This window comes from Varanus komodoensis, unplaced genomic scaffold, assembly GCF_004798865.1.
Source record: "Varanus komodoensis strain SLA01 unplaced genomic scaffold, ASM479886v1 scaffold50, whole genome shotgun sequence".
Classification (NCBI taxonomy): domain Eukaryota; kingdom Metazoa; phylum Chordata; class Lepidosauria; order Squamata; family Varanidae; genus Varanus; species Varanus komodoensis.
In genome coordinates, this window is record NW_025336088.1 from 274,998 (window position 1) to 293,603 (window position 18,606).

Sequence of the window (18,606 nt, forward strand, 5' to 3'; positions counted from 1 at the left end):
CCCCCCACTTATCTGAACCCCAATAGGCCTGAATTAAGGGTTAGGCATAATATGCTTTTGCAACTAAATGGAGTGATTTTTTAATGAAGTACTGTGGGTGTCCAGAAAATATAGGATTCATTTAGGAATCTTTGGTCTAAGCATGCTAGTATCATTGTTAAAGCAAGATGATAGCTTTCTATATTAAAACTGATCTCAAACCCAGTAACACACTTAAATGCAAAGTGAGAGATTGCAACATAATCAATCGCGCTGCCTCCAAAACTAGGCCAATCAGGGTCGAAGCATGTATTAGATACAGAATAATATATGTTCCTGCCTCTTTTCTGCAAGCCCATCTCACAAAATGGCAAATATCTTCCAAATGGATGGCAGACCTCTTATATCAGCCTTGATATGGGTCACTGTACAGAAGCACTTATTTGATTTGCTCTGCAAAGTAACATGAAAATGTCTTTTATCAATGGTAGAAACTTCTTTTTTTGCAGCTAACAATTCCTAGAATATACAACTTTAAGGGCACCTTGGGACAGATAAAAGCAGAATCTTAAATTATGACAAGTCAGCTGCAGCTTTTGTTCTCTCCTCTCTTCATTCGCTCCTTTCCACCCTCCTCTCCCCACCGCCACATAGCCCCTAAATGTTGCTATGGCAACAGTAGCTGCAGGGTCTTGACTGACAGGTCTCCTGAAAGGAGTATCTAGGGAAACTAGAATGCCTCAAGGCAGGGATGGAAGGGGGGAAAGAGGAAAAACACTGCCAAGCTCACAATCCTGGAAAGGAAAATAGGTACACAGCCACTTAGAAAGAGATATTCCTCTGTGCTGGGCTGAAGCATTCATTAGCTTCCACTCTTCCACAACCATATTATGCTGAGCAGTTCCACTTGGGAAAAGCTGCACTGACAGAACAAACCTAATGCCTTTATAAACTGAAGAACTGCCTGGGGCAACTTAGCACATCTGTAGCACTGTTTCCTCCTATCTGCACTTGCCCAAACTTAAGATTCCCAGTAGAGGCCCTTCACCTTGCTGTGTCCCACCAATACATGTGGAATGTTTGGCAGGGAAAAACCCCTTGGTGGCTTTGTTTAGGCTTTGAAAATTTCTTGCTGGGGAGACCTGTTCAGCCCCTGCTTGCTGCTGGTGCTTCATCAAAAGATGAAGGGCTTCTTATTGAGACCTTTATAGGTGATCTTTCTGCTGGTTGCTCATTACTGCTTTTTTAAACTTGCTTTTCCTGTTTTTATTTCCTCTTGCATTATCTATTATTTTAATGGGCTTTTTTGTTTATAATGTACTTGTATATTACCAGCATTAGCACATTCAAGAACCTAATATGGATAGGCAAGGCATTCATTTAAATACTACATACATATCAAACATCTAGATGCAGTTAGGTTAAAGTCCTACATGATTGTAACATGTTAACTGTTACGACAAACCCACTTTTGTTCAGCACATAGTGTACGACAAATGAAAGTGCACAGAAGGTAAAGGGAAAGATCTAAAGCAAAAGGCAAGGTTGTCACTATCTTTATAATATAAGCATCACCATGGCAACAACAAATAAGACAGACTCACAGTTCCAATGTGAAGTGAGCCAGAAGCTCACACAAAAATTAAATGCTGTGGCCTCATTTCATTTTCCATATTGTTCAAAATTTCTTGCATCCCATGAGTGCAACCAAATCCTTCCTGTCCCTGTCCACTTTTATGTTCAGAGAAAGATTCAGGAAGCAATAAAAGACTGACAAAGCAATAAAAGAATGAGCAAATTAAAAGGTATGTGGGGGAGGTTAACCACTATTTAAAAATAATTAACTGACCAGCACTCAATAGTATGGCACAGAAGTAACACTGTTTTAGTTTTTATTCCCTAGAAATTTTTGCCTAGTTTTAATAGCAAGCACTCCTCCAGTGACAGTCTAAACTGTCGCTATCCCTCTCCTGTAAAAAACATAGTAATTTTAAGTACCGTATTTTTTGCTTTATAAGACACACTTTTTTCCCCCTCAAAAGTAAAGGGAAATGTCTGTGTGTCTTACAGAGTGAATATGTGTGTGCAGTAAGTCTGTCAGATGTGCAGCCCATGGAGAAGTGATGGTGAATGTGCCTGTGATTATGTGCCCATTTGATTCAGAATATTTTTTTTTCTTGTTTTCCTCCTCTAAAAACTAGGTGCGTCTTATGGTCAGGTGTGTCTTATAGAGCGAAAAATACAGTATGGACATAATTGAGTTAAGTTATGACTAGCTTAAACTACACTCTACAAAAAAAATTAAAGAACTACATCATAGGAATTCCAAAGTTTTTCAAGATCACAGCCAAAGATGCTATAAAAATATGCATTATGTATTGTTGGTAGTTTAAATAGCCCTTTTATGGTATGAACTGAACAAAATATAAAATTATAAATTTATTCAGAATAAGAAATAAAATTGCCTGCCATCTTTGCAGTGAAAGATCATAAACATTATTTAGACCAGTACTACTAGCATTTTTGGCTGCAGTCTCCACAAAAGAGCTACAAAACTGGATTTATAAGAGCAAAATCCCATGTGGGTTTAGACAGAAAAAAGTCCCACCACTCCCAGCATTTCTGGCTGGGAAATGCTAGGACTTATGTGAACTGTCTAAATATGCTTAGGTTTTTTAGCCACTATCCCTGGTGTCTTCTGCTGGAGAAAGACAGGTTGCTGACCTGTAACTGTCATTCTTTGAGCAATCATCTGTGCATTCATACATCTGGGCTTATAGGCCTAGGTTGGAAAAAAAAACTTCTACAGCTCGGCGTCATGGAGTGGGTGGGGCGCCCATCACCTCTGGAGTCCTGCTATAAGGGGAGGGGGCCCTGCCCAGTCCCTTGGAGACTGAACTGTCCCCAGGCAATCAAATAGACAGAGACATAAGCTCAGTGGTATGCCAGCTGATGACTGGAAGCTTACTCCTGGTAGGATGGAGAGGCTGTTGCTACTGTAGGAATGATGAGAGGACCGCCCAGCCAGAAGGAGGTCTGCCTTGCATGGGCACCGAGGCAGTGGCAGCAGTCAGAGAATGAGGGCATGGGCCACATGGTGGCATGAGAGGTGGTGCAGGTGGCCCAGGAGTGGATGGAGTGTGTACTGGGGTGCACAGTGAGGTCGAAGCCTGCTATCCTCTGGATTGTGTAGATGGTATAGGGAACTCACCTGGAGAGTCCGTGGAGGAATAAGGACTCTCCCTTTTCCTGCTGCTGTACTGCATGAAGGGAGGCACAAGTGGCGCAGTTGCTCACTATGAGGCGTGTCAAAGGCAAGGGCCCTGCAGGTGTTAGGGAAGAGCCATGCCACCTGTATGAGTGTGGACAGCTAGAAAAGAAGATGGGGTGACAGTATCCCAGTGGATAGGGACTGTGGAATCACCAGGAGGCTCAGGAGGATGCACTGGGGGGTGATGTTAGAGGCCCTTGAAAGAACTTGAGTGACCCCAAGACTGGGGGATGGGGATGTGAGATAACTGCTAGGTACACTGGAGGAGCCAGAGAGAGAGATAGTGAGAGAGAGAGAGGCTCATGCTAAGCAGGTCTTCAGGTGGTTTGGCATGTGTTCTGTAGAGGTCTCAGTGGGCTGAGGCCCCTTTGGCCTTAAGAAGTCCATAAAGGCTTTCTATGTGAAAGGGTCAATGAAGGCCTGCATGTCGGAGAGAATGCTGGGCTGCAGAGGGGGTTGTAAGGACACAGACTGTATAGTTGCTTGGGACTTGGCGATTCTCTAGGTGATCTGGGGAAGGGTGGGAGGGAGGCCTATCTTAGGCTTGACTACCCATGGCAGGAGGCCTAGAAGACTGTGCGGAAGAGCTCATGCTTGTGCAGTGCCAAGGAGGAGAGGGTCAAGGGAACAGGCAGAGTGGTGAGCTGGTCTGTTGTGTGGGATCTGTGATGTAGATCTTCCTGTCACCTTCCCCAGCCACTGATCTGTGCCATTCACAGCAGCGATGCCAGTGTGGGGATGGTGATCTGGCTAGAGGCTTCTGTGTCAGGGTGGTAAGCTCATGGTCACCGTGGGGGTTGGCCGCCTGGGGCTCAAATCGCCTGCTATCTGGAGTGCCCAGTTGGTGGGTGCTGAGTTGCAAGTAGTGGCCAGGTTGGGGGAGTGGCAGGACCCAGAGCAATGCGCTGAGGCAATGGCGTGGCCAGGCAGTGGGTGGAACAAGGCGTGGCCACCACCTGGGCCTGTCACTGAGCTTACATGATGCCAGGGAGCAGGGATGGCAGTGACAGTTCCCCAGGCCTTCAGCAGGGTGCGGCACTGGAGCGCAGGCATGCAGTGGCGGTGCTCGGAGTCAGCCCGCACTGATGGCCCTGACGCCACAGTGGTGAAGGGGAACAAGACAGGGCACTTTTGGGCAGTGGGTTGCAGTGGTGCTTGAAGGTAGGCTGTGGCGTGAGGTCTATGGAGTGGTAGTCAGGGGCAACAATGGCGTCAAGGTCTCCAGAGTGACAGGTTGGGGGCTATGTGGGTAAAGGATATTTGTAACAGATGTGCAGATGGATCCTACATGTACTGGCACAGATGTAAGATTTGTAAGAGCAGAGAAAGGTGCCTTATGCCAAGGCAAGCCACTCCTGACAATACTTTCCAGAATTTCAAACAGAGAGGGGTGTGCGTGTGTGTTTTACAGCCCAACCTGGAGCTGTGGTGAATTGAGCCTGGGACTTTTAGTGTGTGTAACAGCTGCACTGGTATGGCACTGAAGCTCTTGCTGTTGTCTCCACACTGGTAGAGGCCTAAATTGGCTGCAAGGTTTGTCTCTCCGCATTGGTAGACTGGGCACCCTTTGGCAGCAAGGTCTCTGCACTGGTAGACCAGGCGTTCTTCAGCGGCAACATCTGTCTCTGCTTTAGCAGACCAGGCCTCTGTCAGCTCCAAGGTCGCTCCACATTGGTAGACCTGCCCTCTATTGGTGGCGAGGTCTGTCTATGCATTGGTACACCAGCCATCTGTTGGTGGTGGGGTCTCTCTGCATTGACAGGTCGACTTTGCAGTGAGGTCAACCCAGCATTGCTCTGAGCGTGTGTACTTGCCACCATTGGCCCCAGAAATCACTTGATGTTGGCTAAATCTTGGCTGGTGTTGAGGGAGACTGGTGGCAACACTCAGTAGAGCAGCTGAGGTTGCGGCTGGGACCAGCGCAATGGTGGTGGGTGCATGAACCGGCCACTTGGGTGGGGGCACATGCACTGGCATTGGGGTGGTGCATGGGGTTGCTGAGGTGCTGGCTGGGGTTGTAGGGCTGTGGCAGCGTTTGGCATAGGGTGGCAGCAGTGGGCAGCAGACTGAGGCTGTGGTGGGCAACAGACCGTGGATGTAGCACCTGGGCTAGGCCAAGGTGGCAGTGCCATGGAAGTGGTGCTCAGAGGTAGACTGGTTGGGGAGGCAGCAGCGGTTGGAGGTAGGCCGTGGTGAGCTGTAGAAGTTTCTTCTGACCTAGGCCTTCCATTGTTGCTTAAGCCTATTTGCATGTGATGCTCAGAGACCACAATGAAGAACACAAAAGCTGAACAGCTTTTCTGTAATCTGTGACTACCCTTGCCCCCAGTCATGGCCTTCTGCCCAATCCATTTTTCTCATATCACTGCCAGCTTGCTATGTACGTTAGAAAACAAAGCTTCGATAATAAATTTAAATGACATGAGTGATTTATTCTGAGTGCCCAATTTGCCCTAATTCAATTTTTTGACAGAGATTAATTCAATAAGGGTACATCTTATGGCCTCCCAACATTGCCTTAGGGGAGGGGGATATAGGGGTATTCAGAGTCTCCTAGCCAACATCCTCTGACTCCAGAGCTGGGACTGCAAACACTGAGCCCCAGGCCTGCAAAGAAAGACTGCTTCTCCAAGGTCAGCCACAACAAGTGCAGGGGTGGTGCAGGAGGGGGAGCAGGCTGGAGCCTACAGCTTACACTGTATCTACACAGTGCCTCAGCCTCCCTCCCTCCACTTTCATGAAAATGGCCATCTTAGTGAAATGCAGGGAGTGAGCTGTGGAGTGATGGGGAATGCCACTGCCTTTCTCCTTGCCTTGCAGGGGATACATGTAAGCCTTTGTGTTCAGAGGCTTATGCTTATCACGCGCCAAGGACACTGGATCATGCCCTAAGAAACTTGCAGCTCTCCACCAGCATGTATAATTGCTGAAATTGCTGGTCCAGTTTATATTCAGGGAGATGGATATGCAACCACAGATCAATCAAAGTTAGAACTGCAACATCCTCCCAAGACCCAGAATACAGATTAAGCTAGAAGTGCACTGGAAATCCATTACAAGCCACATCACTCCAGTTCATGAGCCCATGGCATTGGAGGGAAGCTATTTTAAGGTAGCCTTTGTTACTGTCTCTCACCTTCTGCAGGAAGAGAACCACAAATGCAAGCATCTTGGCATGCAGTTCTTCCAATGTAAAGAGTGTCTGTGGTGTTCGAATGAAAATTTTGGTCTTCCCATAAGCCACATCATCTTGGAACCCACATTGCTCAATCAGTTTCTTTACAGCTTCTTTATCTGATGCAAGCTTGTGATTTGGCCAAGTAAATTCGTGGATTATCTTGTACCTGTTTTGACACAAATGTTTTAAAGCATTATTGATGGTAATCAATCAATATAGAAATGTGTTACCTATGCCTACCCCACCAGCTTCATAAGTATTATGGTAAACAAGTATGTTAGGTAATACCTATAGGACCTTGTTAAGGCAAACTTGTCATGGAAAGAAAACAGTGATATGATTTAACATGGATCTGAAGATGCTGGGTACATGCAACAAAACCAGGGATTTTACCTTAAAGAATTCAACTAAGTCTGTATTCTCCACCCCCACCTCTGCTTTATATGAAAATCAAACCTACTAAGAATCAATAGTTGGTTAAACCAGGATTGGGAGGTTTTCAATTGATGGGTTTAATCTTGCTTTTGATTCATGGAATGTTATCTTAATATTTTACAAATTAACATTTTAAAGTGAATTTGACTACTGGGTTTTCAGCATTTTCCAATTCTGCAGAGTACGATTGAATACGATCAATGAAGTGGTGTGGTTGAGTTGACAGAGCATCAAGAAGAATTCTTGCTATTTCAGTGACTGTTCTTTGGCTGAAGCAGTGTATGACCTTTTAAAGGAAGATGTGTGCGTGTATTTTAATTTATATGTGCTGGGAAGCTCCAGCTCTGCCACCGAGTATATAAATATTTATGGGCACAACCAAACATACAGATTTCATTCCAGCCCTCTACGTGCTAATCACAGCTGAGTAAAGTATTTCCTTGACAAATTTCTTAGGAGAAACAGTGTGCAGAAGGAAAGCAATAACTTTAAAATGTTACTGTTGAATGTATTCTAAGAAAAGGGGAGGAATCAAAGCTTTGCCTACAAAACAAAGAGCTTCTTTACTCATGGCATGGATTTGTGCGCTCATAATTCCTCATTCCTGGTAGTTTCTGGTTGCTTTACATGCCATCATCATCCTAGAGGGCCTCTCCCATGCTTTCCAAGCCTTTCCACAAAGGAAAATAAGGTATTATATTTTCAGTACAGAATGAACCAGCATAGGAAGCTTGCATATTTGCACAATTCTGCTGTACTGCCCCTTTGTGGTAATGTAATGAAACATACAGAAAGGAAGAAAAAGAGAAAACCTTGGAGAAAAAATCAAAAATATTAAGAAGCCCATCTTACCTCCTAAAGAATCTGGAAATAAAAGACTCAGTAAGGTGGCAGAATAAATGCCACATGAAGAGAGCCCTAAGTAAACAAACAGGAGCAAAAAGGGCTACAGATTTGGCTTGTTGCAAGCTATTCTATTCAACAAAACCAAAAGATATCTCAACAAAAGCTACTTTATACAGAGACAACCCTGATCTAAATACTGATATCATACAGCACAGTTTTGTCTTTAGATGTTCTGAAACAATATCTTTTATTACCTGTGAAGGAATTTCTCATATGTTTGGCGATAGGCAAATCCTGCCCGTCGGACCCTCACATTCTCCAGGAGCCCAAGATATTCCACCTGATGTCTGCATCGCTCCTCATCAAATAACTGTGGAGACTTCTTGTCATTGGGTTTAATGCAGCGGACATAGTATGGTTCCTAAAGAAAGGCAATGAAGGATACATTTTTTAACTAAGAGGTAAGGTACAAGGGTGGGATAGACTCAATTACAAGGCTTACAGAAGTTCCAGTCATGTAACTACTATCAACGAAGCAAGCCAGATTGCATGCTTCCTTCCCTCTTGTGAAAATTTCCCATTAATCTTAATCCTTGCTAAGACTAGCCAGTGCCTTTTGCGCACACATACAACCCCTTTCTTCCCATTCCACAGTAAGAGCTATCTAACTACTGTGTTTCCCCGAAAATAAGACTGGGTCTTATTTTAATTTTTGCTCCAAAAGACACATTAGGGCTTATTTTCAAGTGATGTCTTATTTTTTCATGTACAACAACTTTCAGGTGGTGTCTTATTTTTTCATGTGCAAAAATCCACATTTATTCAAATACAGTCATGTCATCTTCTGGAACATCCTCATAACTTTCCAAAACCCGAATTGTGTTGCAACAGACATACTAAATATGTCCGTCTGGCTGATGATCTTAACTGGGGCTTATTTTTGGAGTAGGGTTTATATTATGAGCATCCTGCAAAATCATGCTAGGGCTTATTTTCAGGGAAACAGGGTAGAAACTCAAAACAAGGATTTGGGAAGTGGGGGTTAAGACATTAAGGGCTGCCCCAACAAGTGGTAACAATGGTTAAGACTACTGAGGGAAGGGAAGGGAAGGGAAGGGAAGGGAAGGGAAGGGAAGGGAAGGGGAGTAAAACAAGGGGAGGGAATTCACGATTCTATAAGCACAGCAGTATGTCCCAAGGACCACCATCAGAGACCAGCCTTCCAGGAAAAAAACTGCTGCAATGCAGTCCCCCTACTCCCAGCTCAGACAGAAGGCTCTCAAGGTACTGAAATCTGAGAAGAGATCCAGGAAAATCAACAGGGTCACACTCCAATTCTCTCTGCTAATGCAGGCCATCATATAGGGCAACAAAGCCTACTTGTGCGTCAAAACCTGGCCTGAACTCTGACTGAAATGGATGCTAACCGTGCAGCTGAACACAGAGCGCCACTGCATGACAAGGAATCCATAATCCTGATACTAAAGCTTGGGCCTACATCACTATGGTCTCATACTGTCATACTGAGAATACAGAAGAGAAAACCTTTCACAAACAGCCTAACTTCAGAACAAATATAGGAACAGCAGGCAGCTAAAATACTTCAGATCTTTTACAGATGCTGTAGCACAGTAACAAAATGAGGTAAGAGATTAAGTGTGTTAGGGAAGAATATTCAGTTGCATTAAGTTAGATGGTGGAGAAGACTGGCTTATGAACAAACTGTTAATTTATATAAATTATACAATCCATTCACATCCAGTTTATGGCATTGCTCCATATAGTCCAGATCCCTAGTATGGTCAACAGGAACCACCATGTGTGAGGAAGCCAAAAAATTTATCTAAATCATCTTGTGACTTTTAAGTGAGATCCATGGCAAGCTGTTTAATGCAAGCTCCCTTATTATTAGAATGTTTAAATGAAGTGCTCCTGTGGCATAATCTCAGTTAAATGAAAGCTAACCCTTCTGAAAAAGCTTTCGCTGCAATACTTTCCTTTTAGCCTACTGACCTAGATTTTTCCTTAACAGCTGCATTTTTCCTACCAGGTAGTAGCCTCCAAACTGCTTATTAAGACCAGGTAAAAGAATCCCAATCTAGGGAGCATTAACATTTTTAGAGCCTCACAAAATATATAGTGTCAGCATATAGAAAAAGTTGCCCATAACATGAAAGGGGGACATATTCTCAAGATTAAAATCTATGAATGTACCCGAGACTGTCAGTATTTTTCCAAGCTACAGTTAGTTCAGCACTGAAATCAGTCTTTATTGTCCTGGTTCAGTGCTGTAATACTGTAAACAATCAATAACACAATGCCCCGGGCAATGTTTCCATATAACAGTGGTTTCCAGGCAGGCTTTAAACACACCACCTCTCTTTCGAAAGAAAACATCTAGGGGAAAAATGATCTAATGTCTCAGTGTCAGTTTTCCGATTTGCACAATCAAGATCAGTATTGACCTGCCTTGGGGCTGGCATAAAGATGGATAAAATAAGCAGTATCTAGTACTTTTATAGCACAATTAATGCTACAGAAATTCAGCACTGCTGTTTTTATTTGGAAACTGAAGACTTCACTGACAAGAAAATCAGTACGAATAATTATTAAAAGATATACAGTTGGTTATATTTTAATTAAATACATGGCTTACCTTAGATGCCAGGTTGTCCACTAAAGCAATCATTGAATTCTTGAAAAGGGTAGCAGCAGTCAGTGGCCGCTTAGTCACCTCTGTGATGCTCAGTTTGCCTTCTGGCCACATCTTCTTCAGCACAGGATTTGAGCTATGGAACCAGCAACGTAATTTTAAAAATCAGTGCTATTTGGCCAGCTTTAGGTAAAGAGTCATTCAATAGCTAAAGTTTTACTCTTACCTGTTATACATCAGGCGTTTGAAATCTTGAAATAAGGTATCCTTGTTTTTATCAATGAAACCAGTGACCGAGTAGCTGGTAACGAAGAGACAGAACGAGAGACGTTAATTACACAGAACTTTTAGTAGCAAACTTTTTTAGTAACCAAGATTTTGCATGTGCAGAACCATGCAATATCTTTACTGTTTTCTTAGGCTTTAATATGGCTTCTGGGTTCAACAAAGGATTACAAGGTTCAAATCAACAGAAGAGCATGCCTTTTTGGTTTCCACATCCCTACTATGTCAAATTTCACACATAATGTGAATGTATACTGCAGTTACCTTTCTTCCCTTGTGTCCTGCATTCACACATTTGTGAGATAACTACTCATGAGCCATCTCTCTGAGCCTCCATCTTCCCTTCAAATGGTGGCACACATCCCATCAGCCCCCACAATCCCAGCATGCATCACTCCTTCCTGCATTGCCCACCTTTCCCCATTGGCTCACATGGGCCTCTGGGTGTGTTCTCAGCAGACTGCTGCTTTCTATTTTCCTTGTTCACTTAACAGAGTAGCACAGTGGCTCTGCAGCTGTAGCAGAGCAGTGACCAGGCAGGAGCACCAGACATAGCTTCCTCTGTGTCTTCTGTTGCTGCTGGAAGTGTTCCCTGTCCTCCCTCTCAGAATGCACTCCCTGCTGCCCCGCTCCCATGCCTGCCACCTGGTCATCTGCCCATCTCATGTGCCACCTGGCTGACAACCTGCCCACCTCCTGGCTGGGCTGCCTGCCTCACCCACTGCTTGGCTGACTGCTGCGATGGTAGCCTCACACGGCAATGCTGTACTATCACTTTGCAAGCACTACCCTTTGCACAAACTCTTGCACACAGTGCCTATGTTCCTGTGCCCTGCATGGGGCATGGGGACAACACACGAGTTTGCATGAGGTCAATGCATGAGAGTTCACATGAAAGATGGGTGTTCACAAGATGATAGCGTACTGCCAGGCATCTTGGCAATTGATGGGCAGTGCATGAGGCAGGAGACCTGGCAAGGAGATGGGTAGGCAGGTGATGGGTCCAGGTGGTGAGCAAGATGGGCAACTGACCAGGTGCAAATGCAGGGTGACCAGGCATCAGGAAGCACATGCCAGAAGAACGGAGTAGGGGAGCATCCTGTCCTCCAACAACTCTGCTATTGCTAGACAAATAGGACAGCAAAAAATGGTGGTTGAGCAGTCACAGTGGCCACCCTTGCCACCAAACTTGCTGGCTGAAACAGGGAAACTGCAGAAGGACACCGTAACCAGAAACATGCATAATGAGAAGCAATGTGGCAACATGAAAACCTTACGACAAACCGTTGGCTCTCCACGGGGATTCACAGTAACCAAGTGTGTCATGTTCCACCATGCTTCCAGTATTCATACATAATGACAAGCCATTCCTGCTATGACGTGTTGTTATGTGGGAATATAGCTACTGAAATATCGGTAATTTCAGATAATGCTTCAGCTTGTTAGGGCTTGCAGTGTATGTATTTGTTGTATACAGCAATCTCTAGGATCTCAATTTTGTTGTTAAATAATGAGCTTTGGCGGGGAAGTTATGTGAGTATTCTGAAACTAATGAGGGTACAGATTAACTAATGCTTCTCTTAATAGGAGATCGGCAATGCCTTTATATATGGCCAAATTATTGCTGACAACTCTTAAAGACTTTTTTAAAAGCAACAATTAGCCTTAAGTGAATGGTTAAAAATCTTATAGCTCATGTTGTCATTTCTCCACCTGCATAACTTATCAGGAGGCATAGTATGTCAAGCATGAGATGAGCATTCTTCCACAGCAGGTTGAATCTGCTTTAACCTGTTTATGGCAGCACACTGGGAAATGCTGAATATTCCAGTAAGGCTTTCGCTCACTGGCTTAAACAACAACACTAAAATTCTATTTTTGACCATTAAGGATGAGAGTGGCAAGGACTCTCCCCTGAAGAGATAAGCAGTCCATTTTAAAAATATTATTCAGAACGTGATAGCAGAGTATATGAAATACAACAGAATACAGCTAGTCCCTAGCTTATGAACAAGTTCTGTTCCTGAGAAAATGGAAATACATTTTTAAGTTGAATTTGTATAGAAGTAGGATAGTCAGCCCTCCACATCTGCAGGGATTAGGGGCACAGGACCTCTTTGAAAGTGGAAAAACCACGAATATCTCTACCCCTCTCCCGTGCCCAAATTCAGCAGTGCCTCCTCTTTAAAGCAAGGAAATGCTGGAGATTTTCATCTCAGGATGGGCATGGTGGAAAGGTATCCTTTGGAGGCCTCCCTCTCACCCCTTCTGCTTCCTGTCTCTCTATGGTGAAGCTTTGGAGGCCCTCCCTCTCTCTCCTTTTGCTTTCTGATTCTGTAGTGGTGACTCTTTTCTGCAGTAATTTTGTACACTTAAGAGGCCTTATGGCAGTTCATTTGGAAATACACGTTGTTCATAACGTGGACATTCGTAACTGCCTGTATAATTTTCTTTTTCTTTAAAATCATGTTCGTCTTCCCCAGACTCTTCACAAAGTCTGTTTTGGTGCCTTTGCATGTTTAAGAAATTACAAAAGCAACAAATAATATGAAAACTGGGAAATCAACCAGGCCAGATGGATTTCAAATTATGTGTTATAAAACATTTTTCAGCATTTTAGTTTCCAAATCATCGTTTGCATAACATATTTCTGGATCAGAGTTTCTTTCTCCAGCACTCAATAACACATGTATTTTTGTGATTCCTAAGCCCTTTAGAAATCACACCTACTGAACTAATTACTGACCTATATCATTAATGCTGACTTCAAAATATTGCCTAATTTTAGTCAATAAAGTACAAATCATAAAAACAATAGCTCAGTTAGTCCAGGTGGGGTTCATTAAAATAGAAAGGGGTCAGATCATTTTAGACTGGTTGTTAACTGGATAGCATGCAAATACAGGCTGAACCAATATAGCCACAATTATTTCTTTCAATGCAGAGAAGGCCTTTGACAAAATTTAATGGAAATTTATTTTAGCTACATTAAGAAATATCAGAATTTCTATAATGGGTCAGAATATTATACTATTCCCAAAAACTAGCATTAGAATCAATAGCTTTTTGTCTCTCGTATTCTTATATGGGAGATGTACCAGGCAGGAACATCTAACTTCCTTGCTGATATTTGATCTATGTGTCTAATTGCTGGCATGTGCAATTCTCAAGGACACACACTAATTTTCATGGATTTATGCATAACTGTTCAGAATCTAAACCTATTCTTTATGCTGAATATGCTTTATTATCTTTTATTGTTTGAAACTCCAGTTATCTGTTACAGCTTCAGCTGAGAAAAATAATTTTGGTTATTTGCCTGCCTGGTCAACTAACTGTTCAAAGGCTGAACTGCTGTCAATTGGAGACACTATATCTAACTATGTACTGACTAATTAACATTTTAGAGACTGCCCAGTTTTCATCACTTATTTGGGAATATTCATCACTAGATATATTAAATTATTACAGGAGATTGAAAATGGGTACCTTTAAGGTTAAATACACTCAAGTTAAATGCAGTACTTCAGATTGTTTGTATCTTACATAGCATTTCTGTATTTATGCCTGCCAACTATTGGGTGTCCACTCCATCAGGAATATCAAGACGTAAGTTCTAATCTGTACTGGCATCTATATCGAAGAGGAGTTAATGGATCTTTGGTTATGTCTTATTCAGCAAAAACTTACATTTTAGGTATACTGGATTCCACAGCCTCTTTTTCGTAAAGGATTATCTAAACTGGCTAACTACTGGATATGTAACACAGCTAATGCTTTTCTCACCCTTATGCTTTGGCAATGCACCATCACCACCTCTTTTGATATGGAGATAATAATATGATAAACTTTGTAACAGAAAGTTATTTAATATAGCCCTTTCATATTTACTTAAGCAAGTAATCTCCTCAACTCTCTACCTGCTTCCTGGAACTTAACACCAAGTCAACATTCACGGATTCTCTGTACCCCCTGGATAGCTAAAAGACTAATATTACAATACTGGAGGGCCAAATTGTCACTTCTAATAACACTAGGGATTGAAAATTTAACAATGCTTTCCATTTTTGAACAGGCTGTCTTTAGGTATAATCTACAGAAGGGCAAATAAATGAATATTTGTGAGGGCCAGGGCTTGGGCAACAGGCTGGGAAGGGCAGGACACCGGGACCAGGGTGCTGGTGCAGGGCCTGGTCCTGCAGCTTAACAGGGCTAGAAGGTGTGGTCAACAGTCCAGGGTCAGAGGCAAGGCAGCAGGCAGCCCAAAATGGTACAGGAGAAAGAGAGAGAACACAATCCAGAAACAGTTCAGTGGTCTGACGCCAGGGAAGCAGTCACACAAAGGTAGCCCAGACGAGAGTGGGCTGGAGCAGGGCAGGCACAACTGGCGCAAGCAAGCACAGACAGGAGCAGGGTTGGGGCAGACTAGGGCATGCAGGATCAAACAGGAACAAGGCAGGAACAGACTGGGACAAGACAAGGACTAACCAGGGCAAGGCAGGAACGACTGGAACAAGCAAGAGCAGACTGGGGCACACTGGAGCAAGGCAGGAATGGCTGGAGCAGGGCTCAGAGATGCAGGGGCACAAGGCGTTACCATCCCACTTGCGTTGCTGTGGCAAAGAGCAGCAGCGCCTGGAAACCTTTTATGCTAGTCTCCAGGGCCTCTGGCTGCACTGTGTAATTGCTCCTTAGCTGTTCCTTGCAAGTGCCTGCAAAGGTGTTCCTCGTTCTGCGAGTACTTTCAGGGACACTTAGGCCCTGATAATATTTGGTTTGCCTTTGCTGACATCTATGCATCAGCATCATCATCATCATCATCATCATCATCATCATCATCATAACATTTCTATGCCGCCCCTTGCCGAAGCCTCGGGTTATGCCTAAGAACAGTAGTATATTTTGTCATGTATAAAATAGGGGCACATATTTCATGTAGATGTGTACCCCATATTAACACATATGTTCAACTCTTAGTTTAAAAAATGGTAGTACTTTATGGTTCTATTTCTGATTGTTTTTATTGTGAATTTCAATAAATCAAAACAATTAAAGAACCAAAAACCCCCGCCTCCCTATAGTTCCTCCCCAAATGTAGCATGCTGCTTATTTTATTTATTTTAAAGTATATTCAGCCACATGGGTCAATAAAGCCCTTAGGACAGCTGTATGGAGGTATTACCAATCTATCTTGCAAGGTTGTTTTGAAGATTAGTGAGATAATGTAACAAAAGAATTTGAACACTCTTTTTAAAAAAGAAAACTCCAGATTCTAAATAATGGTAGAATCTATCAAATCCAAAATATACTGTTATCCCCTTATCACAGGGGACATAAAGAACACTTATATATTGTCCAATAACCAGAGCTCTCTAAGCAGCAAACAGGTACATACTCCTATGCTCCGTAGCAGAAAAGCCATTTACAGAACAGCCCTTGCATTCAGGGCAAATTGAAGGTTTGTCACAGACCAATTGTGACATTCAGGTATGGAATGCACTCATTATGCTTAGAGTTTATTGTGTCTGAAGCAATGGGAACATTTTCACTTGAGCTGGGCTCAGCTCAGTAGGTGCCCTTTGAATTGTGCTACTCCATAAAGCAGCTTGGTGATCTCTTCTCATTTCTCTTTCTTTCACTTGCTTCATCTAAGAGCTACACACTTGTTTGTATATTTTTTGCTACAGCACTACAGCACTGCTCCAGAAGTATAGTAATATGGGAGAGCCCTCCACAAAGAAAATTTATTAAGACAGACATGAAAAAATGGCTTCAAGGATTATGGAAGGAATTAATTTATATTTAGAAAGAAGTTATTGAAAAAAATTACAAGTTACTCAGGTTTACGTATAAGTGCAATGAGGCAAATTCAATACTTTGAGTTTAAAAGTGTTCATCCAAGGAAAGTTGGAAAATAATTGTGTGGTCACAGAGAAATGCTGCACGTTTTCCACCCAAACCAACTATGGGAAATTATATATCAAATTTTTAAAAACCCCTAGAGGTAGAGCACTAAACTGGAACATGTTATGATGGATAATGAGGAAGATATCTTCTGCCCCACTATATATATGCAAGTCATATGATCACAGGAAAACCGTCAGACTGAGCAAAACCAATGGTCCATCTAGTCCAATACTAGCTGCACTGTCAGTCACTCTTCAAGGTCTCTGCAGAGGCCTTTCCCAACGGTACAGTCAAGACACTTTAAATTGGAAACATTGTGAATTGAATCTTGAATATTTTGCATGCAAATAATGTGCTATCTCATGGATCGATTGCCATGCAATTGCCATTTTGTATAACTTATTTGTGGCCGTTTAGTACAAAGCTGTATTTGGATCTATTATAATATCCATAAAGTAATAAGAGTGGGAAATGGCTAGGGAGCTGGGAACTGCATGTAACTGATTCCGGGCAGAGAGTCTAGATTTTTAGAGTCTAGATAGAGCAATAGCTTACAAACACTAGCCAAATGATGTAGAAGTTAAATATTTTCAGACTTCAGATTCCCTGCTCTTTGCAAAGGGGAAAGGAAAAAGACTAGAGCCATAAAGCAACATACATAGACAACACAGAAGTATGAAAGCACAAAAATGTATCAATAGACACTAGAGCAGCAAATGCAGGCACCACACTTACATAACATCTCCAGCGTAGTGCTTAATCCGAAAATCTCTCTCAAATTCCAGGGTTTTGTCCATGGCACAAAGCTTGAAAGCAAATGTTTAAAGGGTCACTGTTAAAATGCAGTTGCTGAAAACTATTAGCAATCTTTGCATGGCACAACAGCGCACTGTGAATTATTTAACTTATTAAATATTTTCTTACTGAACCCACAATATGGCTGCAGTACTTAAGTGGTGTGTGTAGCACCATACCAAATATCAACCCCCACCTAGGGATTGTTGTGTCATGTAAATCCAGTGAGCCGAGGTTATGCAAAGGTTAAATCCTCACATGCCCTATGTTCCCCAGGTGAACATGACATCTCGAGTGAGGTTTGGCTATACAACCTGGTTCCCATGGGTGCTCACAGCTCAACTTCTATGCCAAAGCTGCTTGTGTGTTACAGACCTGGATGTCATATTTAGCCACTGCAGCATTTACAGGTTTGACTATGAAATGCCTCTGGTCTAATACCAATAAGACAAATCAATTCTTTCTTTCAGACATTTTTCCCTTTATATTCACAGAAACTCCCAAAGAAAGAAGAACCTTGAGTCATGAGAATAATCTGTTCCCGTCTTTATTCATTGGCAGAATTTTACAATCCAATACACAGGCGACTTAAAGGCCATCACAAAGTGAAGGGATTCAGTATGACTTTCACAAAGGGCTTGTTTTAAGAGAAAATAGTGACCATGTAAAGCACCTAAGGTGGACAGAATGCTAAAGGCTTCACATGGTCAATCACCCCAAATCAGCTCAAGTAGAAATGGGTTCAACGACAATATATTGCAGTCCCTTTTAGTAAAACAATTACATTGTTAAAAAGAAAGAATGACACGTTGCTTACATGTAAGTGTAGTTCCTTCACTGGGTCATCTGTACAGTCACACAATTTTGACTTGCAGCTGCACAGAGTCACATACAGGATACTTGAATGCTGTGATTTCACATAGGAAGGCTGCCCTGAACACCTTACTGTGCACCTCAAAGGACATGGATGCTACATATTCTCTCAGTTTCTCCAGACTGCCACAGTGGCTCTAAAATACCACCAGCAGCAAGTGAACATGTACAGAGAAGACTGCAGGTAGGTTGTGTGATTACACAGATGACTGCTTGAAGAACTACAGCTACAGGAAGCAACCTGCCCTCCTCCTTCAGGGTCTTTCCGCACTACATATACAGGTAGCAGAGCAAGTTAATTTGCCAACAGTGCTCTGGCTAAGACTGTTTCCAAAACTGCTCCAACATCTAGAGAATAGTGATGAACTTGGATAAGTTAAATCT

The 18,606-nt window shown here is 42.7% G+C and overlaps 1 protein-coding gene across 1 annotated transcript in view; it reads right to left on the reverse strand.

The window, feature by feature from the left end:
- Positions 1–18,606, reverse strand: part of MYO1D (myosin ID) — a 154,938-nt gene that overhangs the window by 91,056 nt on the left and 45,276 nt on the right. The window contains exons 12-16 of the mRNA XM_044447106.1: positions 17,290–17,360; positions 10,589–10,663; positions 10,366–10,498; positions 7,964–8,130; positions 6,387–6,594 (exon numbers count right to left, since the gene is read on the reverse strand). Coding sequence (XP_044303041.1) covers positions 6,387–6,594; positions 7,964–8,130; positions 10,366–10,498; positions 10,589–10,663; positions 17,290–17,360 — 654 coding nt within the window. The remainder of the gene's footprint in view (positions 1–6,386; positions 6,595–7,963; positions 8,131–10,365; positions 10,499–10,588; positions 10,664–17,289; positions 17,361–18,606) is intronic.